This window comes from Podarcis melisellensis (assembly GCF_964234715.1).
Source record: "Podarcis melisellensis genome assembly, chromosome: 3".
Taxonomy (NCBI): Eukaryota; Metazoa; Chordata; class Lepidosauria; order Squamata; family Lacertidae; genus Podarcis; species Podarcis melisellensis.
Genome location: NC_138530.1, coordinates 108548283 through 108571558, shown reverse-complemented (window position 1 = coordinate 108571558; position 23276 = coordinate 108548283). Strand labels below are relative to the sequence as shown.

General features: G+C 43.3%; 1 protein-coding gene across 3 annotated transcripts in view; it reads left to right on the top strand.

Annotated features, from left to right (window-relative positions):
* PLCB1 (phospholipase C beta 1) overlaps positions 1–23276 on the top strand; it is a 455075-nt gene that overhangs the window by 335377 nt on the left and 96422 nt on the right. For all 3 annotated transcript variants that reach the window (XM_081906043.1, XM_081906045.1, XM_081906044.1), the window contains 6 exons: positions 241–398; positions 8375–8457; positions 12420–12504; positions 13432–13609; positions 16896–16966; positions 21261–21357. In XM_081906043.1, the coding sequence (XP_081762169.1) occupies positions 241–398; positions 8375–8457; positions 12420–12504; positions 13432–13609; positions 16896–16966; positions 21261–21357 (672 nt within the window). The remainder of the gene's footprint in view (positions 1–240; positions 399–8374; positions 8458–12419; positions 12505–13431; positions 13610–16895; positions 16967–21260; positions 21358–23276) is intronic.

Sequence of the window (23276 nt, the reverse complement as noted above, 5' to 3'; positions counted from 1 at the left end):
AGCTTAGCCATCTCTGATTTACAGTGCTGAATATGAAGGAAAAATCAGAACCATTCAGAATTGACTAACTGGACATGATTTTCATTACATTTTATGCCTCTTAAATGGATTTGTCCATTTGTTTGTCAACACCGGGGGAAACGGATGATGTAAGCTTTCATTATGGTTAAATTATGTGCATTTAGTCCATAAGCCCATAATGGGTCCCCTTGTTTCATGCTCCTCGTTATGTCTTTGCAGCTGGACAGCTGGCCGGTAACTCTTCCGTAGAGATGTATCGCCAAGTGCTATTGTCTGGCTGTCGCTGCGTCGAGCTGGACTGCTGGAAAGGCCGAACAGCTGAAGAAGAGCCCGTTATTACACATGGATTCACCATGACAACTGAGATATCCTTTAAGGTACGTTGTGTGGTGTCGCTATTATTGTGCAAGGGCCAGCTTGCAACATACACTTAGCTTATTTTGGGCTAAGGTAGCAAGGGAGATGTGGGAAGGTCTCCAGTAGCACTTGTCGTGGGCATCTTGGAGACTTGTGCCGTAAGTCTTCACTGAAGCTTTTGTTTCAATTCTCATCTGGGAGATTAGAGCAACTGAATTACCTTGTCGTGTGTATGGTACGTTTGTGCGCTGAAGCCTAGCAATGAGGTCTTTGGTGCGATGCAGAGCTTTCAAATGAAGAGAAACTGTAAATGGAGAGACAGTAGCCGTCTGCACATTCAAAAGCATCAGGTAGAGTTGAGCGCACATTCACTGGACCTACTCCAGCATCCTTTGGTGTGTTTGGCATAGCTCCTCAACTGGCACTGTGGTCTGACCTTGCAGATCAGAAGGTCGGTGGTTCAAATCCCCATGATGGAGTGAGTTCCCATTGCTCTGTCTCAGCTCCTGCCAACCTTGCAGTTTGAAAGCATGCCAGTGCAAGTAGATAAATAGGTACCACTGCGGCGGGAAGTTAAACGGCGTTTCTGTGTGATCTGGTTTCCGTCATGGTGTTGTGCTGTGCCAGAAGCGGTTCAGTCATGCTGGCCACATGACCCGGAAAACTGTCTGTGGACAAAACCAGCTCCCTTGGCCTGAAAGCGAGATCAGCGCTTCAACCCCAAAGTCGCCTTTGACTGGACTTATAACCATCCAAGGGTCCTTTACCTTTACCCTCAACCTTCCTACTTCCCAACTCAACATGAGAAGGATGGCATTGGAGCAGGCACAAATGAGGACATTGAGGGCAGGGCTGCCACACAAGTACCTGCTCCCCCTGTATACTTTATGCTCAACACATTTTTTAAATGCTCGAAGAGTGCTACTGATGCTGCATTTAGCTATAAGGAAATGGACAGCAGTAGAGCCTCAAATGGATCCACGAGCTGAATGCAAGATATATTATCTTCTAATGTCAACAAGGATCTGTGCTGGATAACACATTGACTAGCATCCAAGGAACAATGGTGAAATAGCTAACACTTAATCTGGGGACATTATGGTAGTGGATTGAAAATTACTGTTCTTTTTAAGTAAAACATTAAATGGACTGTCAGGGAACTGCCATCAGTACTGGAGGGGGAGCGCAAAAGCCAGAGGGATTCCGGAGAGCGTCCAGGGATCGGGAGAAGCAGCCCATCTTCTGGGGAAGAGAATCAGTGTAGCACCAGTGGAGAAGGGGAGCAGATGGGGGAAGCGGCGAGGTGGTCCCATGACTCCTTGCCTGGGACCAGCGGGGAGAGTAGGGGTCCTCCGTTGCCCATACCCTCCCTGCGCAGAAGGCTTTCGCGCAGAGAGGGTAGGCGGAGACTAGGCGTCAAAGAACTTCTTTGCTGGAGGAAGTTTAAGAAACGCCCACTGACGGATTCTGCCAGCGATTGAGTCAGCCACGGGTGAGTGGCTGTCCGGACAGAGGAGGTTCACTTTGGCAGCCCAGCCAGGTGTTTGCACCCAGCCAGGGAGAGAGGCACATGCTTACGCACGAGCAACCCCTAGAACCATTACATGGACAGATTGGAGGCACTTTTGTTGCATGATAGGGAAACTATGATGATGCTATGGTGTTGTTACAAAATCTAAATAAGTCTCTCCGCCATGATTCTCTAGTGTTAACTGCAGTGCCGGATTTACATATAAGCTAAACAAGTCATAGCTTAGGGTCCCACTCTCTTGGGGGGCCCAAAAAAAATTAAAGGAAAAAACCTGGATGTACATTTCCAAAATATAAGATAAAAAACAAATAAAATAAAACTTATATACAGCAACAGTGTTTTGTGTTTTGTAGGCTCCTATTTGTTATGTGCAAATGGCTTTAGATACCTATTAGGTCCATAAATTAATATATAGCATATATTCAACACAAAAAAAACCAATGACAGTTTGTTGTTGACAAAGGACAGCTGGCCATATAAAGGGCCCCATTAGCTTCAGTAGCTTAGGGCCTTATCAAACCTAAATCCAGCCCTGGTTATAGCATGGAATATGTGCTTACTTGTGTACTATTTCAATCCTTTCAAGCTTTTCATAAAATTATCTGAAGAACTGAGACAATGTGATAGAGACAGTTGCAAAAAATGTATAGCTAACTAACCCTCAGTTCATATTATCTCTACCCTTCAGACTTCCCTTTGCAGTAATGTCAGCTGATCTTCTTTCACGAAAGTTCCTGCACTATTCGTCAGTAATTATGTGTCCATCGAGAAACAATGGTTGTTTGGTTAATATACCTTTTCAGACAGTTAAATAGTTGGTGTTTTATAGTTTGCTCCTTCATTATACTGTACTTCCAAGATTTACACAACAGTGCTTTGAGGAATTAATGAAAATCCCACATGGAAAACAAACAAACAACCCTAGACTGTGGAAATAGCCTTAAAATGTGTTAAAGGCTTAGGGATTATGTGGAGTTGGAACAGAATGGAGTATCTTGTGATCTGTAGGATATAGTATGAAAGCAAACACCCTAAGTGTCATGAAAATGCTTCCCACGTACTTTCTATATCCTTAAAACAAATACCTCAAGCCTTGCTGAGGTGTCTGCATCTATCTGATGTTTGTGAAGGAGCGAGCACAGTCACAAATGCCAGCTCTGCCTCAAACAGCCCCCTTCCCACTGGCTGCAGCCTCAAACCTTCTGGCATTAAGAAGAAGGTCTGGAGGGCAAATCTTCTCCTGTTCAGCTGAGTGTATTTAGACTCCTCCACACAGGCAGTAACCCTGTGTGACTGGGATAGTTCACACTGAGGATTCTGAGTGTGGACAGTTAAACTTGGAAGATTCTTCTGCTCCACATGCGAAGTTAGGGTTGGAGCAGGTGAGGACGAAGATGTTGGGGTTGTGCCCATCATGGCAGCGGCAGGACTGGTCCCTCACATTCCTGCTTATCCTGTTTATAAAACAATAAAATACATAATAAAAACGAAACCCCCAGTAACCCCCCTCCCCAACAAACAAACAAACAAACAAACACATTTTAAAAGGGCATAGGATGTTAATCAGATCAACCAAAGGCCTGGTTAAAAAGGAATGTTTTTGCCTGACACCTAAAGGTGTATAATGAAGGCGCCAGGCAAACTTACCAGGGGAGAGCATTCCACAGACTGGGAGCCACTGCAGAGAAGGCCTGTTATTGTGTTGCCACCCTCAGGACCTCTCGAGGAGGCAGCACACAAGGATTCATATGGAAAGAGGCAGTCCTTGAGGGATTGAAGTCCTGACCTGTTTAAGGCTTTACAGGTCAAAAGCAGCACTTTGAATTGGGCCCGGAAACTTAACTGGTAGCCTGTGCAGTTGGTCCAGGATCGTTGTAATATGCTCAATCTGTCTTGCTCCGGTGAGCAACCTGGCTGCTGAATTCTGCACTAGCTGAAGTTTCCAGATCATCTTCAGAGGTTGCCCTATGTATAATGCATTGCAGTAATCTAACCTTGTTGCCGTCACAGTCCAGGTCACAAGCAGTTGGAGTCCCGGCTTGGTACACTGGGACTGGAGTAGAGGTCAGGAAGCAGGGATCAGCAGTCCAGGGGTCAGGAAGCCAAGGGTCCAAGAGTCAGGAAATCAGAAGTCAGGAAGCCAAGGATCCAAGAGTCAGGATTCCAGGAGTCAGGAAGCTGAAGCACAGCTAGGTGGGTAGCATGTTGGTGTGGCAAAGAAACAGAGGGAAATGCTGGTCTTATATACCCCTCCCAGCCCTTGCCACCAGGTACTATGAGTCTTCTGTCAAGCCTCACCTGTGTGGCCGTGCCTTGCCCTTCCAGGCCAAACTCAGGAATGCCCCAGTCCTGCGAGGCCCTACCACAGGGCCCGGCTCCTGCACGCACTTCTGATAGTTACTGTTTCCGGGGAAGGCTTTCAAAGTTCTGGACTCTGTGTATATATAATGCGTATATTATCAGAATGTGATATCCCCAGACGTTGCTAGACTACAGCCCCCTTCAACCTCTGACCATTGACCATGCTGATGGGTGGTGAAGTTTAGGAACATCTGGACAACATCTGGGTGACTACAGGCTCCCCACGTCCATTTTATTGCTACGTTCCCTGTTATTTATGTGCTGAAGGTTTGCGGGATATAAGGATTGTAAAGAAAAATAAAATCTATTATTGGGGCATTTGTCTCCTCGTGATATCTTCCGTCTCAGGTTTTTATTTATTGATACAGTTTCATAATTTAATTTAGCAATCGAAGACTTTTAAAATGTCTTTGTGTCATAGAGCTTCTGAGAGAGACTAATGTTAAAGTGTCTGGCACATTATACATCATCATAAACTCAGATGTTTTGAGCACCAGTTTGAGGCCTCACCTCTCTCATTGTTATTGGTTATCTTTTTGGGGGGACGACTGAGAATGGCCTATTTCTCTGCAATCTGTGAAGATCGTCAGGATATTGCGACTAGTTACACTTCTGATTACACTAGCATGAACACCAGTTTAAAAATATTGTTGTCACTTTGCTGTTCAGTTTTACAACACACTCCTGTTGAGAAATAACACATCCTGTGTGTGAATGAATTTTGAATTCTCAGCAGCTGATGGGTGCAAAGTCATTAAACCAGCACATACTTGGACCATGGCTATTCTCCATGTAACAGGCATTATCTTAGCCTGTCATTTCCCCCCGCCTCCGACAAATAGATTTGACATGTGCGGAGGCACAAAAGTAAATTGATCTCACTGTGCTGCAATTTGATTCCCCTAATTCTTTCTTTATGCCACAACTGAGTAAATATGGGAGGCTGAGATCTAAAGCGCCGTGAATTCATTTCCAAACTTCATTGTAACATACAACGGTTTTACCAAGATGGGTGTAATTTGTATTGCCATGTCAGCTATCCCCCCCCCCATCAAAATATGATTTTTGTGTAAAAAGGTAAAGGGACCCCTGACCATTAGGTCCAGTCATGGCTGACTCTGGGGTTGCGGCGCTCATCTCGCTTTATTGGCCATGGGAGCCGGTGTATGGCTTCCGGGTCATGTGGCCAGCATGACTAAGCCGCTTCTGGCGAACCAGAGCAGCGCACGGAAACGCCGTTTACCTTCCCGCCAGAGTGGTACCTATTTATCTACTTGCACTTTGACATGCTTTCAAGCTGCTAGGTTGGCAGGAGCAGGGACCGAGCAACAGGAGCTCACCCCGTCACAGGGATTCGAACCGCTGACCTTTTGATCGGGAAGTCCTAGGCTCTGTGGTTTACCCCACAGCGTCACCCGTGTCCCTTGATTTTTGTGTAGCTTGACCTTTTTCTTCGCTTTCTCAATGGAGACACATTCATAGCAATATATTTTCAGGCAGTGATGCCTCAGATGCAAACATAGCTGTCAATTTTTCAATTTTCTTGCGAAGAATCCTATTCGGAATAAGGGACTTTCCCTTAAAAAAGGGGGAACGTTGACAGCTATGGATTCAAACCTTGGTTATGCCACGAGACCCTTGCCTGAGAGATGCTCATCTCAAAACATGTCTCGTATGAATTTGCTCCTGTGCTGCATTTGAAATGGTTAGCTTTTGGGCAAAGCCATAAGCCCTATTTGGCTGTTCAGTTCCCCCAGGAGGAAAAGTGGTGAAATATTCCACCACATCCCTGTGCCTTTCTCCGTCACACGTTGGAGGATGAAAGCAGGGCCGGATTTAGGTTTGATGATGAATGTTAGAATGATGTTGGATAGAAATTAAGTGGTTTCCAGCTGTAATGCTTTAAGAGAATATGAAAAAAAGGTTTAGAAATAGGTAAAAATTTAATGGTAAGGATTTGCTGAACTAACAATCTGAATTGGAATACAAAAAAGGGAGGTATGAGGAGGTCCAGGAAATAAGTTAATGAAAAATAAGTAATGGAAACTCTGTGTGTTTTTAATTATTTTTATTTTTTATTTTTGTTATTTTTTTCTTTTTATTTTCATTGTATTATTATTGAAAATTTTAATAAATATTCTATTAAAAAAAAAGCTTTAGGTTTGATGAGGCCCTTAGCTACTGAAGGTAATGGGTCTCTTTATATGTCCAGTTGCCCTTTGTCAACAACAAATTGTCACTGTTTTTGTGTTGAATATATGCTACATGTTAATTTATGGACCTAATAGGTATCCAAAGCCATTTGCACATAACGAAATATGTATTTTATCAAAGTAATTGTTGAACTGAAATACAATTAAGAAGAAGTATGTTAATAGTTCGAAAGCATGTCAAAGTGCAAGTAGATAAATAGGTCCCACTCCAGCGGGAAGGTAAATGGCGTTTCCATGCGCTGCTCTGGTTCACCAGAAGTGGCTTAGTCATGCTGGCCACATGACCCAGAAGCTGTAGGCCGGCTCCCTCAGCCAGTAAAGCGAGATGAGCGCACAACCCCAGAGTCGGCCACGACTGGACCTAATGGTCAGGGGTCCCTTTACCTTTTATGTTAACAGTGAAATACAAGGGGACCTGCCTCTTGTACTTGCGTACATGGGTACACACCAAGCTCCAGATGTTCCCCTTCTCTTCTTTGGCAATCACTCGAAGCCAAGTAAGATTGTCTTCCATAAACACAGTTTTAACAGTGAATCTGTAAGTGACAGTGGAGGCCAATTCTGGATCCACACATCCTTCCACAGTGGGGACATAGGTTTCCGGGCAGGAGTTGATCACGGTGAGAGTTTGCCAAGCATGCCTTCCTCTTAGCGTTTTCCCTTTCGTCCTGAGTTCGAGTGTCTTCAAAACCCATGACACCTTTGGTAGGCTGTTCTCCAACTGGAGCACTTGCAGGGCAGTATTTCCCAGTTGTTGGTGTTTATACAGTGGTACCTCGGGTTGCATACACTTCAGGTTACATACGCTTCAGGTTACACACTCCGCTAGCCCAGAAATAGTGCTTCAGGTTAAGAACTTTGCTTCAGGATAAGTACAGAAATCGGGCTCTGGCGGTGCGGCGGCAGCAGGAGGCCCCATTAGCTAAAGTGGTGCTTCAGGTTAAGAACAGTTTCATCTTAAGAACGGACCTCCAGAATGAATTAAGTACTTAACCCGAGGTACTACTGTACTACATTTTTTTTACTGTACTACTGTATCACTGTACTACATTTGAGAAAGTCTTTAAACACCTTTTGTTGACCACCAGCATTACACTTACCATTTTTAAGTTCCCTTCTGATGCACAAGAGGGCAAGTGGCAGATGCAGGAACATGATAGGGAGAACACAACCAGTGACCACCATCCCCACTCTCCATCATGTGAGTCTAATCGTGTAGGGAATCAAATAGGACCATAGTGATAGACCAGTTTGGCATAACCAAGATAGCCTAGACCCATATCCTTCTGAAGTGTTAGATAAACTTCTAACTTCTGTTAGATAAACAGATGCTAACCCCAGTCAGCTTTTAGGAAATGTTCCAAATGCCCACCCTTATTTGACTCCATGCAATAGCCGCTCTCTGTCACATCTAAGGGTTTCCCCACATCAAAAACAAGCCTGAAATGTGTTAAGCTAAATAACAGAGTTTTGTGGAAAGAAAGCCTGTAAAAAAAACAAAAAAGGCTGTCAGGCAATATGTGACTATTTTAATTATGCAAAAAGGCATAGCTTTAGGCATACAGTCGGGCCCTACAAAGACAGAATCTTCCATGCAGGCTGTTGTTTGTTCTCCCTCAAGCAGCAGAAGTAATAGTGGAAGGAGAGATTCTGAAGACGATAAAGTAAATCAAGCTTAGAATTACTTAATTGCTAGTGGGGCTTCCTCAACTCTTTTAAAGTTTTTTAGAACATGAGAAAGCATGGCTTTGTGCCTGAGAAGTTATCAAACTGCTTATATTTGTGTGTTAAATCGTTTTAAAAAAAAAAATCAGAAAGAGAAATGTGTTCTTTAAAAAGAAGAAATCCTCATTGCCTGTTGTTCTTCCTTCTTCCCTGCCATCTCCCGTAGGAAGTAATAGAAGCTATTGCTGAATGTGCATTTAAGACGTCTCCTTTCCCGATCCTTCTCTCTTTTGAAAATCACGTGGATTCGTAAGTAGCCAAAATATTTCCGTAAGCAATATTGCGGAATAAATATTAGCCTGCATATGTTTCATTGACGCTGCTGAACGATTGAAGTTTGTGGTGAAGAAACACTGGCATTCTGAAGTGGGGTGGACGTGGTTTGGATACGGGTTTGCTGCCTTCCAAATTTCTTTCCAGAGAATGTGTGTCAAAAGCACTTTTCAGCATGCTTGAAGAGCATCTTTTTGGACCAAGGGCCCTGTTGCCAGTCAACTACCCCAAATGCCAGTGGGGACCATAGCCAGTGTATATATACACACAGACACTGCACGTAAAACACAGATACACACGGACTACATACGTGTACCCTGATCCCATATGCACACCTTCCAACATTCCTCAGATGAACATAGGGTTAGATTTGCAGTCTTTGTCCATATAGGTGACCTCTAGCGACTTATGCACGCACAAAATCAGCAAACATGTCAGGGGAGGAGAGCAACAGTGGCAATTTTAAATCAGTGACTATACAATATGCATATTGCAAAGCTATTTATGTATTTATTTTTGCATGATATCTGCACGTGGAAAAGAAAGCACTCATAGCAGGGGTATGTGCCTTGATGTGGATCAAACAGGTGGACAGAAGGAAATCCACTTGACAGCCCGTTTTCAAACAGATTTCTGGAAACCTTTCCTTTTAAAGAGCAGGCAGACAACTTTATCTCAGATCATAGCCCCGTGGTGCTTAGCGCTAAGATTGGGGATAAAAGATGTCTCCGCCTGCTCCATAGAGGAGATCTCTAAAAAGCAGACAGCAACTCTACCCTTCCAATCATATTGGAAGATAAAGATCCGGGGTCTCTCAGGCCACTTCCTGTGGCTTGGTGGGACCATGAGTTAGCCCAGTGTTTCCCAACCTTTTTTGGGCAAAGGCACACTTGTTTCATGAAAAAAATCTCGAGGCACACCACCATTAGAAAATGTTTAAAAAATTAACTCTGTGCCTATATTGACTATATATAAAGTAACACTCTTTAATAGGAATCAAATAAACACAAAGATAGTATTTTATAATTACTTTATTATGAAATAGTAAGTAAACAGAAATATGAAAAATTATAAAATACTTTATTCAGTGCGCAACCTGGGCCTGTTTGGCTGAACACAAAGCTGATATTCTGGCTGGAATCGAAGAAAGACACACACGTAGCTCTTCGTCAACAGCTCTCAGTCTCTCTCTGTATTTAGTTTTTATAGCAATCATGCTTGAAAAGCTCAACTCACAGAGATATGTAGTGGAAAATGGGAGCAATGTCAAAATAGCTTTGTTTGCCAGAAGGGGGAACCCCTTGGCAGTTTCCAACCAAAAGCTGTCCAAAGGTAGATCAGCAAATCTTAGCTTGAAACCACGATTTTGTCTCAGTTCAGTTAGTTCCTCCTGCTCCTGTAAAGTCATGTCCTTTGCACCAACTGATGCTGAGCTATAAGGGTCCCTAACCCAGTCAAGGCATTCAGTGGAGACTGAAGAGAAATAAAATGACAACTTCCCCTCAAGAGTTTTTAAATGTTTACCTATTATCTCACACAGTGCAGCAGTGTGAACACCTTGCCATTGCTTGGTGAGTATGAACATTTCAAAAGAAAAATGACTTTCTTACAGCAGCACACAAAAATTATTCTAGTTCATATAATAATAATAATTTATTATTTATACCCCACCCATCTGGCTGTCAAATCAGCCATTAATTTGTATGTGGCAGAATTGCTAGTTAGCACAAACACACCATTAAAATTGACAAGGTGCTTCCTATTCTGGAGAGTGCTTGTGCAGACCAGATTATGATACAGGTGGAGTGGCTGCCTCCCTGTTGCAAACTTTTATTCAGCAGGCACTCGCTGGCTTTGCCAGATGCTGCACCTGGCCCCTAGAAAAGACTGCCAACGTTTTTGTTTGTTTTAACCAGCCCCTAGCTCCCATGCACTTCAGCGCAGCTTGATCTGAAAGAAGTAGCTAGCGATCATATTTCTTTTTCCGTGCCAAAAAGCACCCAAACTCTCACTAGCTGCCCTTCTACAGATCCAGCTGTTATTTTTTTTTAAAGGAGGTTAAACCAGGCCAGGGAGGTTTCTCTATCTCCCCCCGCGCTTGTAATCTTTTACCACACTTATTTGAGAGTAAGGTCCACCGAACCCGAAGGAAAGTGACTCCGGCGCGAACACGCATAAGCGGTGGAGAATCTCGTGCGAAGGGGTCAGAGGCAAGAGACAGGGAGAGAGAAGCAGACACGCGTCCCCGCAACCGCGGGGGTGTGGGTGGCTGTGGGTGTGGCGGTGGCAGCACGGCCGCCCTTATTTCCCCAAAGCCCTCAGGGGAAGAGCTGCATACCCCCGCCAAACACGAGCCACTTCTCCGCCCCCCCAGCTCCCGCTGCCTTTCCTGCCCCCCTCGCTCACCAGTGCCAGTTGTTGACGTTGGTGGCATCCGCGCGCTGCTCCACAATCCAGCGCGGATCTCCCTCTCCCCACTTGGCCATCAGCGCCTCACTGAAGGACTCGCTGCTTCTGCCTCTGCCCGGCTGGCTGGCTGGCGAGCGCCCCTCCGCCGCCGGCAGCCGCGCCGCTTCCCAGCTTCCGGCAGCCGCCGGAGAGCTTCTTTCCATTGCTCCCGCCGCCGCCGCTGCCGCTCCTTACTCCCCCAGTACCATAGAGGGGGAGATCTATAAGCGTAACATACGACTCGCCCGCCTCCCTCCCACGGCACACCAGGCAACGTCTCGCGGCACACTAGTGTGCCGCGGAACACCGGTTGGGAAACACTGAGTTAGCCAACAGTTAGAATATATGAACAGGTTTCTCCTAAGTAGCAGACATGTTTGAAAAATCACCATTGTTGTTGAAATGCCAGAATCAAGAAATGTACAAACACAGAACAATGCTAGTGGCACTATATATCAGTCTTTCGCCAAAACTTTTGGATGAAATGTACGAGCAAAACTTATTGGAAAGCAGATATAATTGTTATTTTCTGCTCTTCTTTGGAAACCTATAATAAAAGGGCCTGGAGACAAAAAGCCAGCCAGATCATTGGTGGTTCTGGTACCCCTTCTAGGGCTTAGAAATAATATCTCATCTGCTGAAATTAATTTGAGATGAGTTCAGTGTCTAATAAAACAATTTCTCAGCCACTAGCTGAAACCATAATTGAAACTGCTTCCTCCAGGAGCTTTTCTGATGGTACAGAGATTCAGAGTGTTATTTGCTTTGCAGATGGACTCTGAACATTTGCTCTCAGCCAAAAATTACATTTAATGTGCAACCCTCAGTACACACACAGTGTTGGTGGGCAAGCTTCTGCCATTAAAAATGCATGTACATTTAAATTATATTTCCAGTTTGCATTGAGTTTCTCAATGAATACAAGGATATTTCAGTTAATATTGCTCATAATCCCAACAACTGTTGCAAAGCACCCAAGCAGCCTCAGGGCACAGGTAAAAGAAGGTGGCAAGAACTGGGAAATTCGGAGGAAAACTTCAACATTTATTCTTTGCCTACTTTCTAGTCTTGAACCTGAACAGCAATGTGAAACCGAGAAAACTCTGAAACCTAAGGCAGGAACCACAAACCTACATACAGGAGTAGAATAAAGATATTTATGTTTAAGAGCGTGCAAATGTGACATTCATTTTCTGCATTTTCTTAAGCACGTATTAGTTGCCTGTATGTGAGGCAGGTTCAGCTTTTTCAGTTTACCACTGCAGATGTCTGAGAACATTTATTGTATCTTTAATGTAAAAGAGTATGTGAAAAGAACTGCCACAAGAGTCTGAATAATCGTGGGATGACTCCATATCAGTGAGAATAATTTAGGAGGATAGGTTCAAAAGAATCATGCCTCTCGTTAAAGGATATTAAATTTTCCATTACTGGCACTTCCGATGCTATGAATAACCCTCATTTAATTCCCTGTTTTCTTCCCTTTTCAGCCCTAAGCAACAGGCAAAAATGGCAGAATATTGCAGGTTGATATTTGGTGATGCCCTGTTGATGGAGCCACTGGAAAAATACCCAGTAAGTTGGTCCTCTTTGGTAAAAAAAGAAGAAGAAGTAGCAGTAAAAATATAAAGTATTGATTTACAATTTTGAATTTTCCGTTGCTTTTCATATAGCACCTCTAAACAGACTCTTCTTTATTTTGCATGTTATAGTGGGTGTGGCCAGGTGCTATATCACACATTGTACATTGTAAGATGTTTGGCAAGGGTGCCCAAGTGTAGTTTTCAAAGAGTCACCACAACATGTGTCTAGCTTTGTACCATATAAAATCAAGAGAATCATAACATCAGCAAGTACATTACTTGCACTATTGTGAAAGAAATTAATCACATGATTGCAGAGTCCACTCTGACAACAACAACAATTTATTATTTATATCCCGCCCATCTGAAGGAATGCATTGGCCACTGCTGCTGCCGCCGAGGCAGTGATGGCTGTGGCATGCTTTTCGAGTGGCTGCATCTTCTGCCTCCTTGGCAGGCCCCGCCCCCGTGCCAACCTCCGCAGTGGCCTCTTGCATAGCTGTCAACTTTCCCCTTTTCTTGCGAGGAATCCTATTCAGAATAAGGGAATTTTCCTTTAAAAAAGGGAATCGTTGACAGCTATGGCCTCTTGGCAGATAGGGGGCACTGCTGATCTCTTCCCACTCTGAGAGAGGAAATGGTGGGGGCTGCCCTCTGGGGTCTCCTGGGGTCTGCATCCAGCTGCCATGATTCAGAGTGGGTTTGTCCCCCCTCCCCAAGGCAGCCTTTTATTCCCACTTCAACCATAGGGTAAGGTTGATTTGATTTCCCTCTCTCCACCCCCCACCCCCTGTTCTTCTTTCCTGGGGAGGAAAGCCATTTCGTGGTTGGCCTCAGGTGCCCAAATGTCTCCCAACGTGCGGAAATGGTGCTTTATAAAGAGACACAGCTTTACTGCCAGTTTCTTTTCCTTTCTCAGCTTGAACGTGGCGTTCCTCTTCCAAGCCCGGCAGACCTGATGTACAAAATTCTGGTGAAGAATAAAAAGAAGTCCCAGAAGTCTGCAGATGGGAGTGGAAGGAAAAAACTGTCTGAACAAGCTTCGAATGCATGTAGCGATGCTTCCAGCGGGTTTGAGCCCTCTTCTCCTGGAGCCGGTAAACAAACACTTTCCCTGCGATATATTGTTTTTAAAAAGCGGGGGATCATATGTTGCAAAACTACTACCACTTTTAAACACACATAGACACAAATATCCTCTGCATAATGCAAATGCAAGCCACTGGTTCTGATACTCATAGCTATCCCCAACTTCTTCAAAAAACATATGGTACACTTTGTTGGACAGGGATGCCCAGATTTTGTATTGTAGAAAGCTACTTTATTTTCCAGAAAGTGGTCTGGTGGACAGATCCGAAGGCCTTTTCAAATGGTCACCTTAATAAAGGAGGTGCCATTTATGGCTTGACTCCTAATGCTCACATGCAAAATTTAATCATTTACATATTGCACATGTTACACAGAAAATCGAAGGGGACCAGCATGTATTAGGAGATCTCTTTGTTGTCACTCTAAAACACTTTAAAAAAAAAATCCTTGCAAGTGAAACTCTTGACAAACTTTGAATATGCCTCGGGATATTCAGAATATGCCTCAGGGGCAGAATTACTCCACAGCAGGCCAGCTGAGCACCTCTAATGGAGGGAATCAATACAGGCAAATCCTCACTATTGCTACTTCAATATTGCTCAACCTCAACCTTTGTGCCAAGTGAGGCAAAGCTCGTGATTCTTGCCTGCTTTCTGCCACTGTGTCCAAGTCCCTGCAGTCCGTTTCCATGACAGCAGCATCTTTCTTTTTATGTCAAACCATAACCAATTTTTTTCTTCATTCTTCACTTGTTAGCATCCATTCAGAAGCTTGTGCTGTCTTTTAGCATCAACACCAGGACACCATGCCTGCAGTCTGTTGGAGCAAAGCCTCATTTCTCCACGTGTGTACCCCAAGAAGGATAGCCTCATTATTTCAGGGCATAATATAGGACTTGAAGCTTTGGACTAATAACTCCTTTTCTCTCACACATAGCACAGCCCTTCAACAGGAGAATTCCAACAGTCTTGCACACACAGAAGTAAAGTGTGGCTGGGGGAGAAAGTGTCCTTTCAAAATTGGCTGCTAATTGATAGATGATGTTATCACAAATATTTCCATGCTATCTTCTTCTTCTGGAGAGCCAGTGTGGTGTAGTGGTTAAGAGCAGTAGACTCATAATCTGGTGAACCGGGTTCGCATCTTTGCTCCTCCACATGCAGCTGCTGGGTGACCTTGGGCTAGTCACACTTCTTTGAAGTCTCTCAGCCCCACTCACCTCATAGAGTGTTTGTTGTGGGGAAGGAAGGGAAAGGAGAATGTTAGTCGCTTTGAGACTCCTTCGGGTAGTGATAAAGTGGGATATCAAATCCAAACTCTTCTTCTTCTTCTTTGGTGATCACTCGTAGCCGAGTAAGATTGTCTTCTATAAACACGGTTTTAACAATGAGTCCGTAAGTGACCGTGGAGGCCAATTCTGGATCCACATGTCCTTCCACAGTGGGGACATTGGCACGTTTCTTCTGGTCCCTATTTCATCCCAGCTGAGAAATAGCTCCTTTGTTCCATAGAAGGATAAGTAGCTGATGACAACATGGCATCCATTCAGCAATGTTGCTTGAGTAACAGAACTTTGAGAAGTGTTTGTCCTTTTTTCTTCTCTTAAAGAACAGTTCCTTAAAACTTTGCACCGCTTTGCTCAGCTTAGCTACAAAAGAGGCTATTCAGGAGGAGCAGAGAGCACACGTTTGCCCAGATCAGGGTCTAGCTGAGAGTCAGAAATGAATGACTCTGCAGGTTCTACACATAAGCTCATTCTCTGTGCTGTTTCACTGCTAAAACAATAGCCCCGCCTCTGAGCATGAAAGAAAGCCCTCAAGAACTGAGGAAGTGAAGGGAGGGATAAGACTCAAGTCTTTGAAATGAGAAAAAGTAGGAGAAATTGTCTTTGGAGGGGCTCGTTGTATTCTCTCCCCCCCCAATAATATTTATTGAATATCATACAAACACATTATTTCAATAAAACAAAAATAAGAAAAATAATAATAAAATAAAATAAAATAAAACAAACCTAACAAATAATAACCAAAAATACAACCACATACCCATACACAATAAAGAAATTAATTAATTATTTAAACTTCCAACTTCATAAACATTTTACTTGACTTCCTCTAATCTCTTCCATCTGAATTTATTTGGAACTGACTGTAGCAGTTTTCCAATATCATTATTTTTTAAAAAACAATATTCCAATTATAATCAAATTTCTTAACTTTTCTTATCATACTATTTCTCATTTATTTGTTTAATCCTAATTTAATCCTAGGCCTATTTAGTTCATTCAGGTGATTACAAATCTTTAATATTACAACATTTATTCAAATAATCTTTAAATTTCTTCCAATCTTCTTGATATTCCTCTTCCTTCTGGTCACAAATTCTCTCAGTGAGATCGGCCAGCTCCATAAAATCCATCAACTTCATCTGCCATTCTTCTACAGTTGGTAATTCTTGTATTTTCCATATTTGGGCTATTAAGATTTGTGCATCAGTTGTGGCATACAAGAATACTTTTACATCTTTCTTGGGCAATTCAGAACCTAATATTCCAAGGAGAAAGGCCGGGGCTTGTTGTATTCTATAGGATGAAGTGGCCTAGAGTTTTCCTTTGTGTGTTTTCTCCCTCTCCCTAAAAAATCTTTCAAGGCTGATGACCTGACTTCTTCTGTGCTAGTCTAGCAAAGGAAAAAGGAACTTGACACATCCCTCATATTGACTGCTGCTTTTTTAACAAGCTAGTATTATAGCTTGTTAAAGGATTTGATTCAGACCCTCCTCTCTTCACCCATTTAACAAATCCTTCTCCATCTGATCCCCACTGGCAATTGCACTCGAAGGGGGTTTGCCATTGAGCAAGGCTTTACTTTTTAAAAGAAAATTAAAAGAAACAAAAAATGCTGCCACTTCAATCTACAAAAGTACAGTAAACCCACCCTACTGGGGAAATTTCTTTGGAACTTCTTCTTTCTGCTACTTTCTTGAAAGCCACCAAAAAGTAACCAAGGTTTAACTGTGAAAATGGGGAATGGGAGTTTTGGCACTCCGTAACTTCTAAGTATGGCTAAATATCATAATGATGTTACTGTTTGTTCATTAATGTATTGAAGGTATAATGGCTCTTTTGGCTTTGAAAGCCAAAACACTAGACCAAGATACCACCTTGAGCCTATGGTACTGTAGTTGCATTTGGATGAAGCAAAGTGACTCTGGTAACAACAGCAGCTTAAAGGTGTGAATATTGGGAGGCGGTTGACTGCACTGAGTTTCTTTTCTTCAAATAAAATGTTGCAGGGGAAGCAGAGATCGAGAGTGACGATGACGACGATGACGATGATGACTGCAAAAAATCATCAATGGATGAAGTAAGTGATGAATCATTTTTGAAGTCCTGATGTGACTTTGAAAGCATGTTTGCATGTTTGTCCACATGACACAGTCTTGCACTGCCATCTTGTGGATAGTGAGGGCCAAGATGCTGCCACAGAACCAGATATTTGCCACTGGATTATTGAGCTTATTTGAAGAGACCCACGTTTTAGAGCTGGCCTTATTTCGGGAATATGGGATCCTAGGTTGCACTCTGGTTCTGTGCTTTGAAGTTCATGTCTGCATCAAACGTTTTCTTTCCTGCTGAGGTTTTTGGGGGCCTTGAGCTAAATTTATGTGGCTTTTGAGATGTCAATATCACAGTTCAGGTGCAGAAATGATACTGACCAAATTGCACAGGACATCTCCCTGTCCCCTTCCCCAGCCTCTCTATATTTCTCTGTTTATGTCTTTTGCAGCCATTGTTTTCTCTCTCTGCTGCCTCTGCTGCTTGGTGTAGTGGTTAAGAGCGGTAGACTCATAATCTGGTGAACCGGGTTCGCGTCTTTGCTCCTCCCCATGCAGCTGCTGGGTGACCTTGGGCCAGTCACACTTCTTTGAAGTCTCTCAGCCCCACTCACCTCACAGAGTGTTTGTTGTGGGGGAGGAAGGGAAAGGAGATTATTAGCCGCTAAGAGACGCCTTCGGGTAGTGATAAAGCAGGATATCAAATCCAAACTACTACTACTACTACTACTACTACTACTACTACTACTACTCTTCTTCTTCTTCTTCTTCTTCTTCTTCTTCTTCTTCTTCTTCTTCTTCTTCTTCTTCTTCTTCTTCTTCTTCTTCTTCTTCTTCTTCTTTGTCCTTTCTTAAGAGAGCCTAACCAATCAGCATCATGCAGCAAATAGGATAATGTCATGACACTCTCTATGCCATCTAGAAAGATTTGGATGACAGCACTGAGAGCAAATAAAAAATGTAACATTTTATTATTCATGGGGAATAAGGGCAGTGTTGTTGCTTTTTGCATTGTGTTGCCTTAAGTCTAAATGCACAAATGCTTTAGCCCGCTCCCTTTCAATACAATCCCTCAAAATAGGGGGCGCCTTCCACCACTGCCACGTTCACGCAAGAAGTACACCATGCCTCCTTTGCAGCTCAACCATAGTTTAAAGCAAGAAAGATTATATGTTATCCTAAAACAAACCAACCAACCTCACATGAAACAAGAGTAAGTGGAAAAGTTTGATGATTTGATATGGGGACCTGCAGTTCAGATCACTTTGTCCTCGTAGCATTTTCATGATGCTTGAAGCCATCTGCAGACAATTTGCCTCTGTCACGTGTCAGAAGTAAAAAATCCACCTGGAGATTTCACACCTTCCCCTCTGAAGAGGAAGGTGTTGCCTCTGCCACCATCCAGAGAATAAGTACCTTGCTCCCCCTTCTTTCCTTCCAGAAAGAATTCCAACAGCCATTTGCCCCCCAAATAAGAAAAGTAATAAACAAGCAGTTAATGAACACTGTCATTTGCTGTGTGTGACACAGCTGTGGCAAGGAAAGACCAGCCTGGATTCCACCACTGACCAGAGGCCCACAGGCTGTTTCATAGCTGCTCCTTCTTCCATCCCATGAAGGAGATTCTGACTAAACCCCAGGAAGAACTTTCTGACAGTAAGAGCTATTTGATAATGAAACAGATTCCCTCGGGAGGTTGTGGATGTTCCGATGAGAGTCCATCAAGGCTGTGAACAGCGGGACTATTGTGGCATCCAGTCCGCTTCCACTGTGCCAACCTGCTGCTCCCGGCTACCACAGAGTATCTTGCGCAGCGGTGCGCCTGTGTGGAAGGAATCTCAGCCATGCAGTAAAACTCTCATACAGCAGCTTCTTATTCTTTCTACGAAGCTTTATTGTACAGCAGCAAAACAACATCAGCCAGGAGAGCAAACGTTCTTGAGCAAACGTTCTTGAGCAAAAGTTCACATAACAAAGATGCGACCCCCCCCCCCCAGTGACAGGATGTCATTTTCCTTGAGCTGTTAACCCTGTAAACTCTGGGTATCCTCACAGTGGACTCCCCTTCCTTGGAGGTTTTTAAGCAGAGGTTGGATGGCCATCATTTGTTTTGGATGCTTTAGCTGAATTCCAGGGGGTTGGACTAGATGACCCTTGGGGTCCCTCTCCCAACTTTACAATGATTCTAAGCACACCAGCAGCAAGAAATACATCTGGCCCCAAATGGACCCAGGTGCCTAATATTGGTCCTCACTTCTTTGTCCCAGCATTATCAGACCGATTCTTTCCCCTCCAATCTATTTCCCTTGTTGGTGCCTTTCCTTTACATTTGTACTCCTGAGTACATGAGTCTTATTTTCTGCAACAACCCAGCAGAGCTATGTGTTGAATTTTGATTGCTGCGAGCTGCTTAGGGAGACAAATTATGCCTGTATAGCCCGTAATAATAAAATAAATAGCTGGTTTATGTGGATTTCCTTATCATCCTAACTTGAGAGATGTTACGAGGTTTGAAAGTCTTCTAAAGTTGTAGTTTGGGAATTTGTGGTAGAGATAGACAGCAGTAGCTCATTTTACTCCCACAAAGGTTCAGTGCACCTGGATATTTTGTGTGTATATATATATATATATACAAAGACCACTTGACAACTGAGTTACAGAATCTCTCAAATGTGTTAATTGCCAATGGATACCAGCAAAACAGGGTTACGAAGCTAATCCAAAAAGAAACACCCCCCAAAAACCAAGACACAGAAGAAAACAATGGCATGGCCCTCCTTCCTTATATCAAGGGCACTACAGATAAAATTAGCAAAATCCTCCATAAACACAATATCAAAACAGCCTTTTGCACCAACCAAAAAATAGCCAATATCCTCAGAAACCCCAAGGATAAAATCCAGTTGGAAAACCAAGGGGTCTATGAAATACCCTGCAAAGTCTGCCCAGCCACGTACATTGGACAAACAAACAGACGAATAAATGCACGTATCGCAGAACACAAGAATGCCGTCAAAAAAGAAGAAAAAACTTCCTCTCTTTTCCAACACATGAAAGAAACAGGACACGAAATTAATTTTGCAGATTCCAAATTGCTCTTTAACATGGAACATCACCACAAGAGAATAATCATGGAAGCCATCGAGATAGAGAAACACCCTCACAACATGAACAAGCGTGACGACACATCCCGCTTGCCAGACATCTGGAAATTAGCCCTCCCCACAAAAACTGACACCAGATCCAGAGGCACACAGAACGCCATCACCAATCAACCACACCAGACCCAAACCCAGACCCTCTCCACAGATAAATTACAGACACCATCCAGTAGCCAAACCATGGTGGCACCTCCGGATGCTGCACCCCCCTGCAATCCCTACACAGATCTGGCTGACACAGGCCACAAAACCACAGCTCGCCCCTATACACGAAGCCAAGCCAGAGCACAACTAAGTGCAGTACAGCCATCTTCTCAGAAAAACTCTTCACAAAGTTCAAGAGGTCAAGACACAAAGACTTTAGCAACTAATCCACACCTAATGACCCACCTAAGTGGTACTCAGGATATCACTCAAGAAATCACTCAAGATATCCCTCAAGTAATTAAGGAACAAAAGAAGAAAAGGCACACTAGCCTGGGAACTTCCTCTCTGCCCAGAACATTGGAGGCTATACACCACACCCCCTCAACAGTATTTATAGGAACTCAAACACTGAGATCCTGCTCTGTTCCAGTAACAAGAAGCCGAAAGCACCAGCCTGAAGATGACGAGTGAGACCTCGTCGAAACGTCGCCTAGACACCCCAACTTTTACACGGGAAGACACCCGAGGACACCAAAACCTGCATTCCTGTACCCGTGAAAATCTACGAAAGCAAATATATATATATATATATATATATATATATATATATATATATATATATATATAACATTTTTATTAAGTTTTCCATATTTCATTACATTTCAGAATCAAAAATCAAAGAATTTATAACTAAAAGCATTGCTTAAATAAAGCATTGACCTCCTTCTCTCCCTTTAACAGACTTCCATATCACTTTACCAATGAATAAATAGAGTTGAGTTCAGCTACTTGGTAGACCCTTTGAGATTCATGAACATGACCAAGCTAGGGCTACTAATTTGGGTCTGCTCTGTGGAAACCTTAGTTGAACACCACCCATTGGCTATTAATGGATAATGTCAGAGGCCCTTAAAAAGATTATTCATAGTTGCACCTCTTGGTAGTCTTTACGAAGTTAACTTGGGGCAGTGGATGCTTTGACAGAAATGTTGACCTTTGTCTGTCTCCGTTCTAGGGGACAGCTGGTAGTGAGGCCATGGCCACTGAGGAAATGTCAAACTTGGTGAACTACATACAGCCTGTGAAGTTTGAGTCATTTGAAACATCTAAAAGTGAGTATGGAAAGTGCAACAGAACTAGATTTCTCAGCAGATGTCACTAGGGCTGGGCAGTGTACCAATACATCATCCAGAACCTCTTTTGTAGACCACACATAAGAACTGTTTCAGACTAATTGAGCTGGCAATGTATTGCAAAGCACAGCCTTCAAAGCTCCAGGGGGCGGTATAATTGTAAGCCCCCTTGGCAGTTGACTGGCTGCCTTCCTTTCAGCTCCTTTTCTCCTCCAATGGCAGAACAGCCTCACTCCCAGCCTTGATGCCTTCCTGTAAACATGGCGTCTCTACCTGATGCCAGAATTGCAACTGGGTTGCTTCTTTCTTCTCCATTTCTCTGTCTAAGGAGGAGTGGAAGGAGTTCACCCTCCAAACACAAAGGCTCACCTGCCACCGAGAGCAGGAGTCTGCAGTGCACATAGCACATACCTCTTAATCTTCATAACTGCTCCTTCACCTGATCTCCACCCTTCAACTATGCAATCACCAATGACTTCTCCATTGCAGTGTTTAGCTGGTGACATATTGCAATGTTGAAAACCAGGTACAGTGGTACCTTGGGTTAAGTACTTAATTTGTTCCGGAGGTCCATTCTTAACCTGAAACTTTTCTTAACCTGAAGCACCACTTTAGCTAATGGGGCCTCCTGCTGCCACCGCACTGCAGGAACACAATTTCTGTTCTCATCCTGAAGCAAAGTTCTTAACCCGAGGTACTATTTCTGGGTTAGCGGAGTCTGTAACCTGAAGCGTATGTAACCTGAAGTGTATGTAACCCGAGGTACCACTGTATTGCCCAGCCCTAAATTTCACAGAATTTTTAAAAGATTTAGAAAAGTCTTTTCTGCAAGGGCAATGTAGCCAACAATGGTTTTGAGACTTAACGATCTGTGAACCAAACAATTGCTCAGTTACCTAAGCGTTTACTCGATATGATAATAAAATGGTAGCTGGTTATGGAAGGAAGCACAACTTGGTTTCTTGGTAGAGAATCAAGCTGGCTTTAACATTTGAATCAATAACATTTATTATAGTAAGATGGAACAATTAAAAAAAATGGTTCATACCAATGTACTCTTAATTTGGAAGCAATCGGATTGCAAAAAGTTAATGGTACAATCAGTCAAAGCTAAGCACTTTCGAAGCACCTTTGAACCCCGAAACAGGAAGGATTTAAATATGTGCTTAACTCTTCTTCTCCAATCAATGAGAAATAAAGTGTGTACCTATGATAGGATTCCATAGCTGTCAACCTTTCCCTTTTCTTGTGAGGAATCCTATTCGGAATAAGGGAATTTCCCTTAAAAACCGGGAAACAGCTATTGGATTCTGTCATAAGTTTTTAAACGTAGAATTGTGCTAGAAGCAGGGGGTAGAATTCATTGTCGTGCCACGACAAACTTTCCATTTGTGCAAGCATTTCAACCTGCCAGGTGCAACAATCTGCCCTCTGGGGTTCACAGGGGGGAGTGCCATTGTGCAAGCAGAAGTCCTTGCACAGGACTTCCACTGACTGGTCTCCTTAGTTGAGTCTTTATTGCTTTGTAAATGCAATTTTCATTCACATGCATAACACAGCGCAGGAATGCAGAACTCGTCTTCTTGTGTACATTTCACTGTTGTTTTCCCCTCTGTTGTAAATTGCTTTGTTAGAAACTAATGGTCCATATTCATGACTACCTGCTGCTTTTTGCTGAAGTGGCCTTGCTGGGAATGCACTTTGCAACATCTTGAGCAAACAAGCTGACGCCTTTTCCCTTACGTAGAACAGAACCCCCTTCGAGAGAGCCTGTCCTGTTTCGCTTGGGTTTGACAGGCAATGGTGACCTCTGCTGCGGCCCTTTGAAAGGAAGTCTATAGCATTTGAATTTCAATGTTGCACACATGTTTCATAGGCACCGTGGGTAGAGCAGTTAA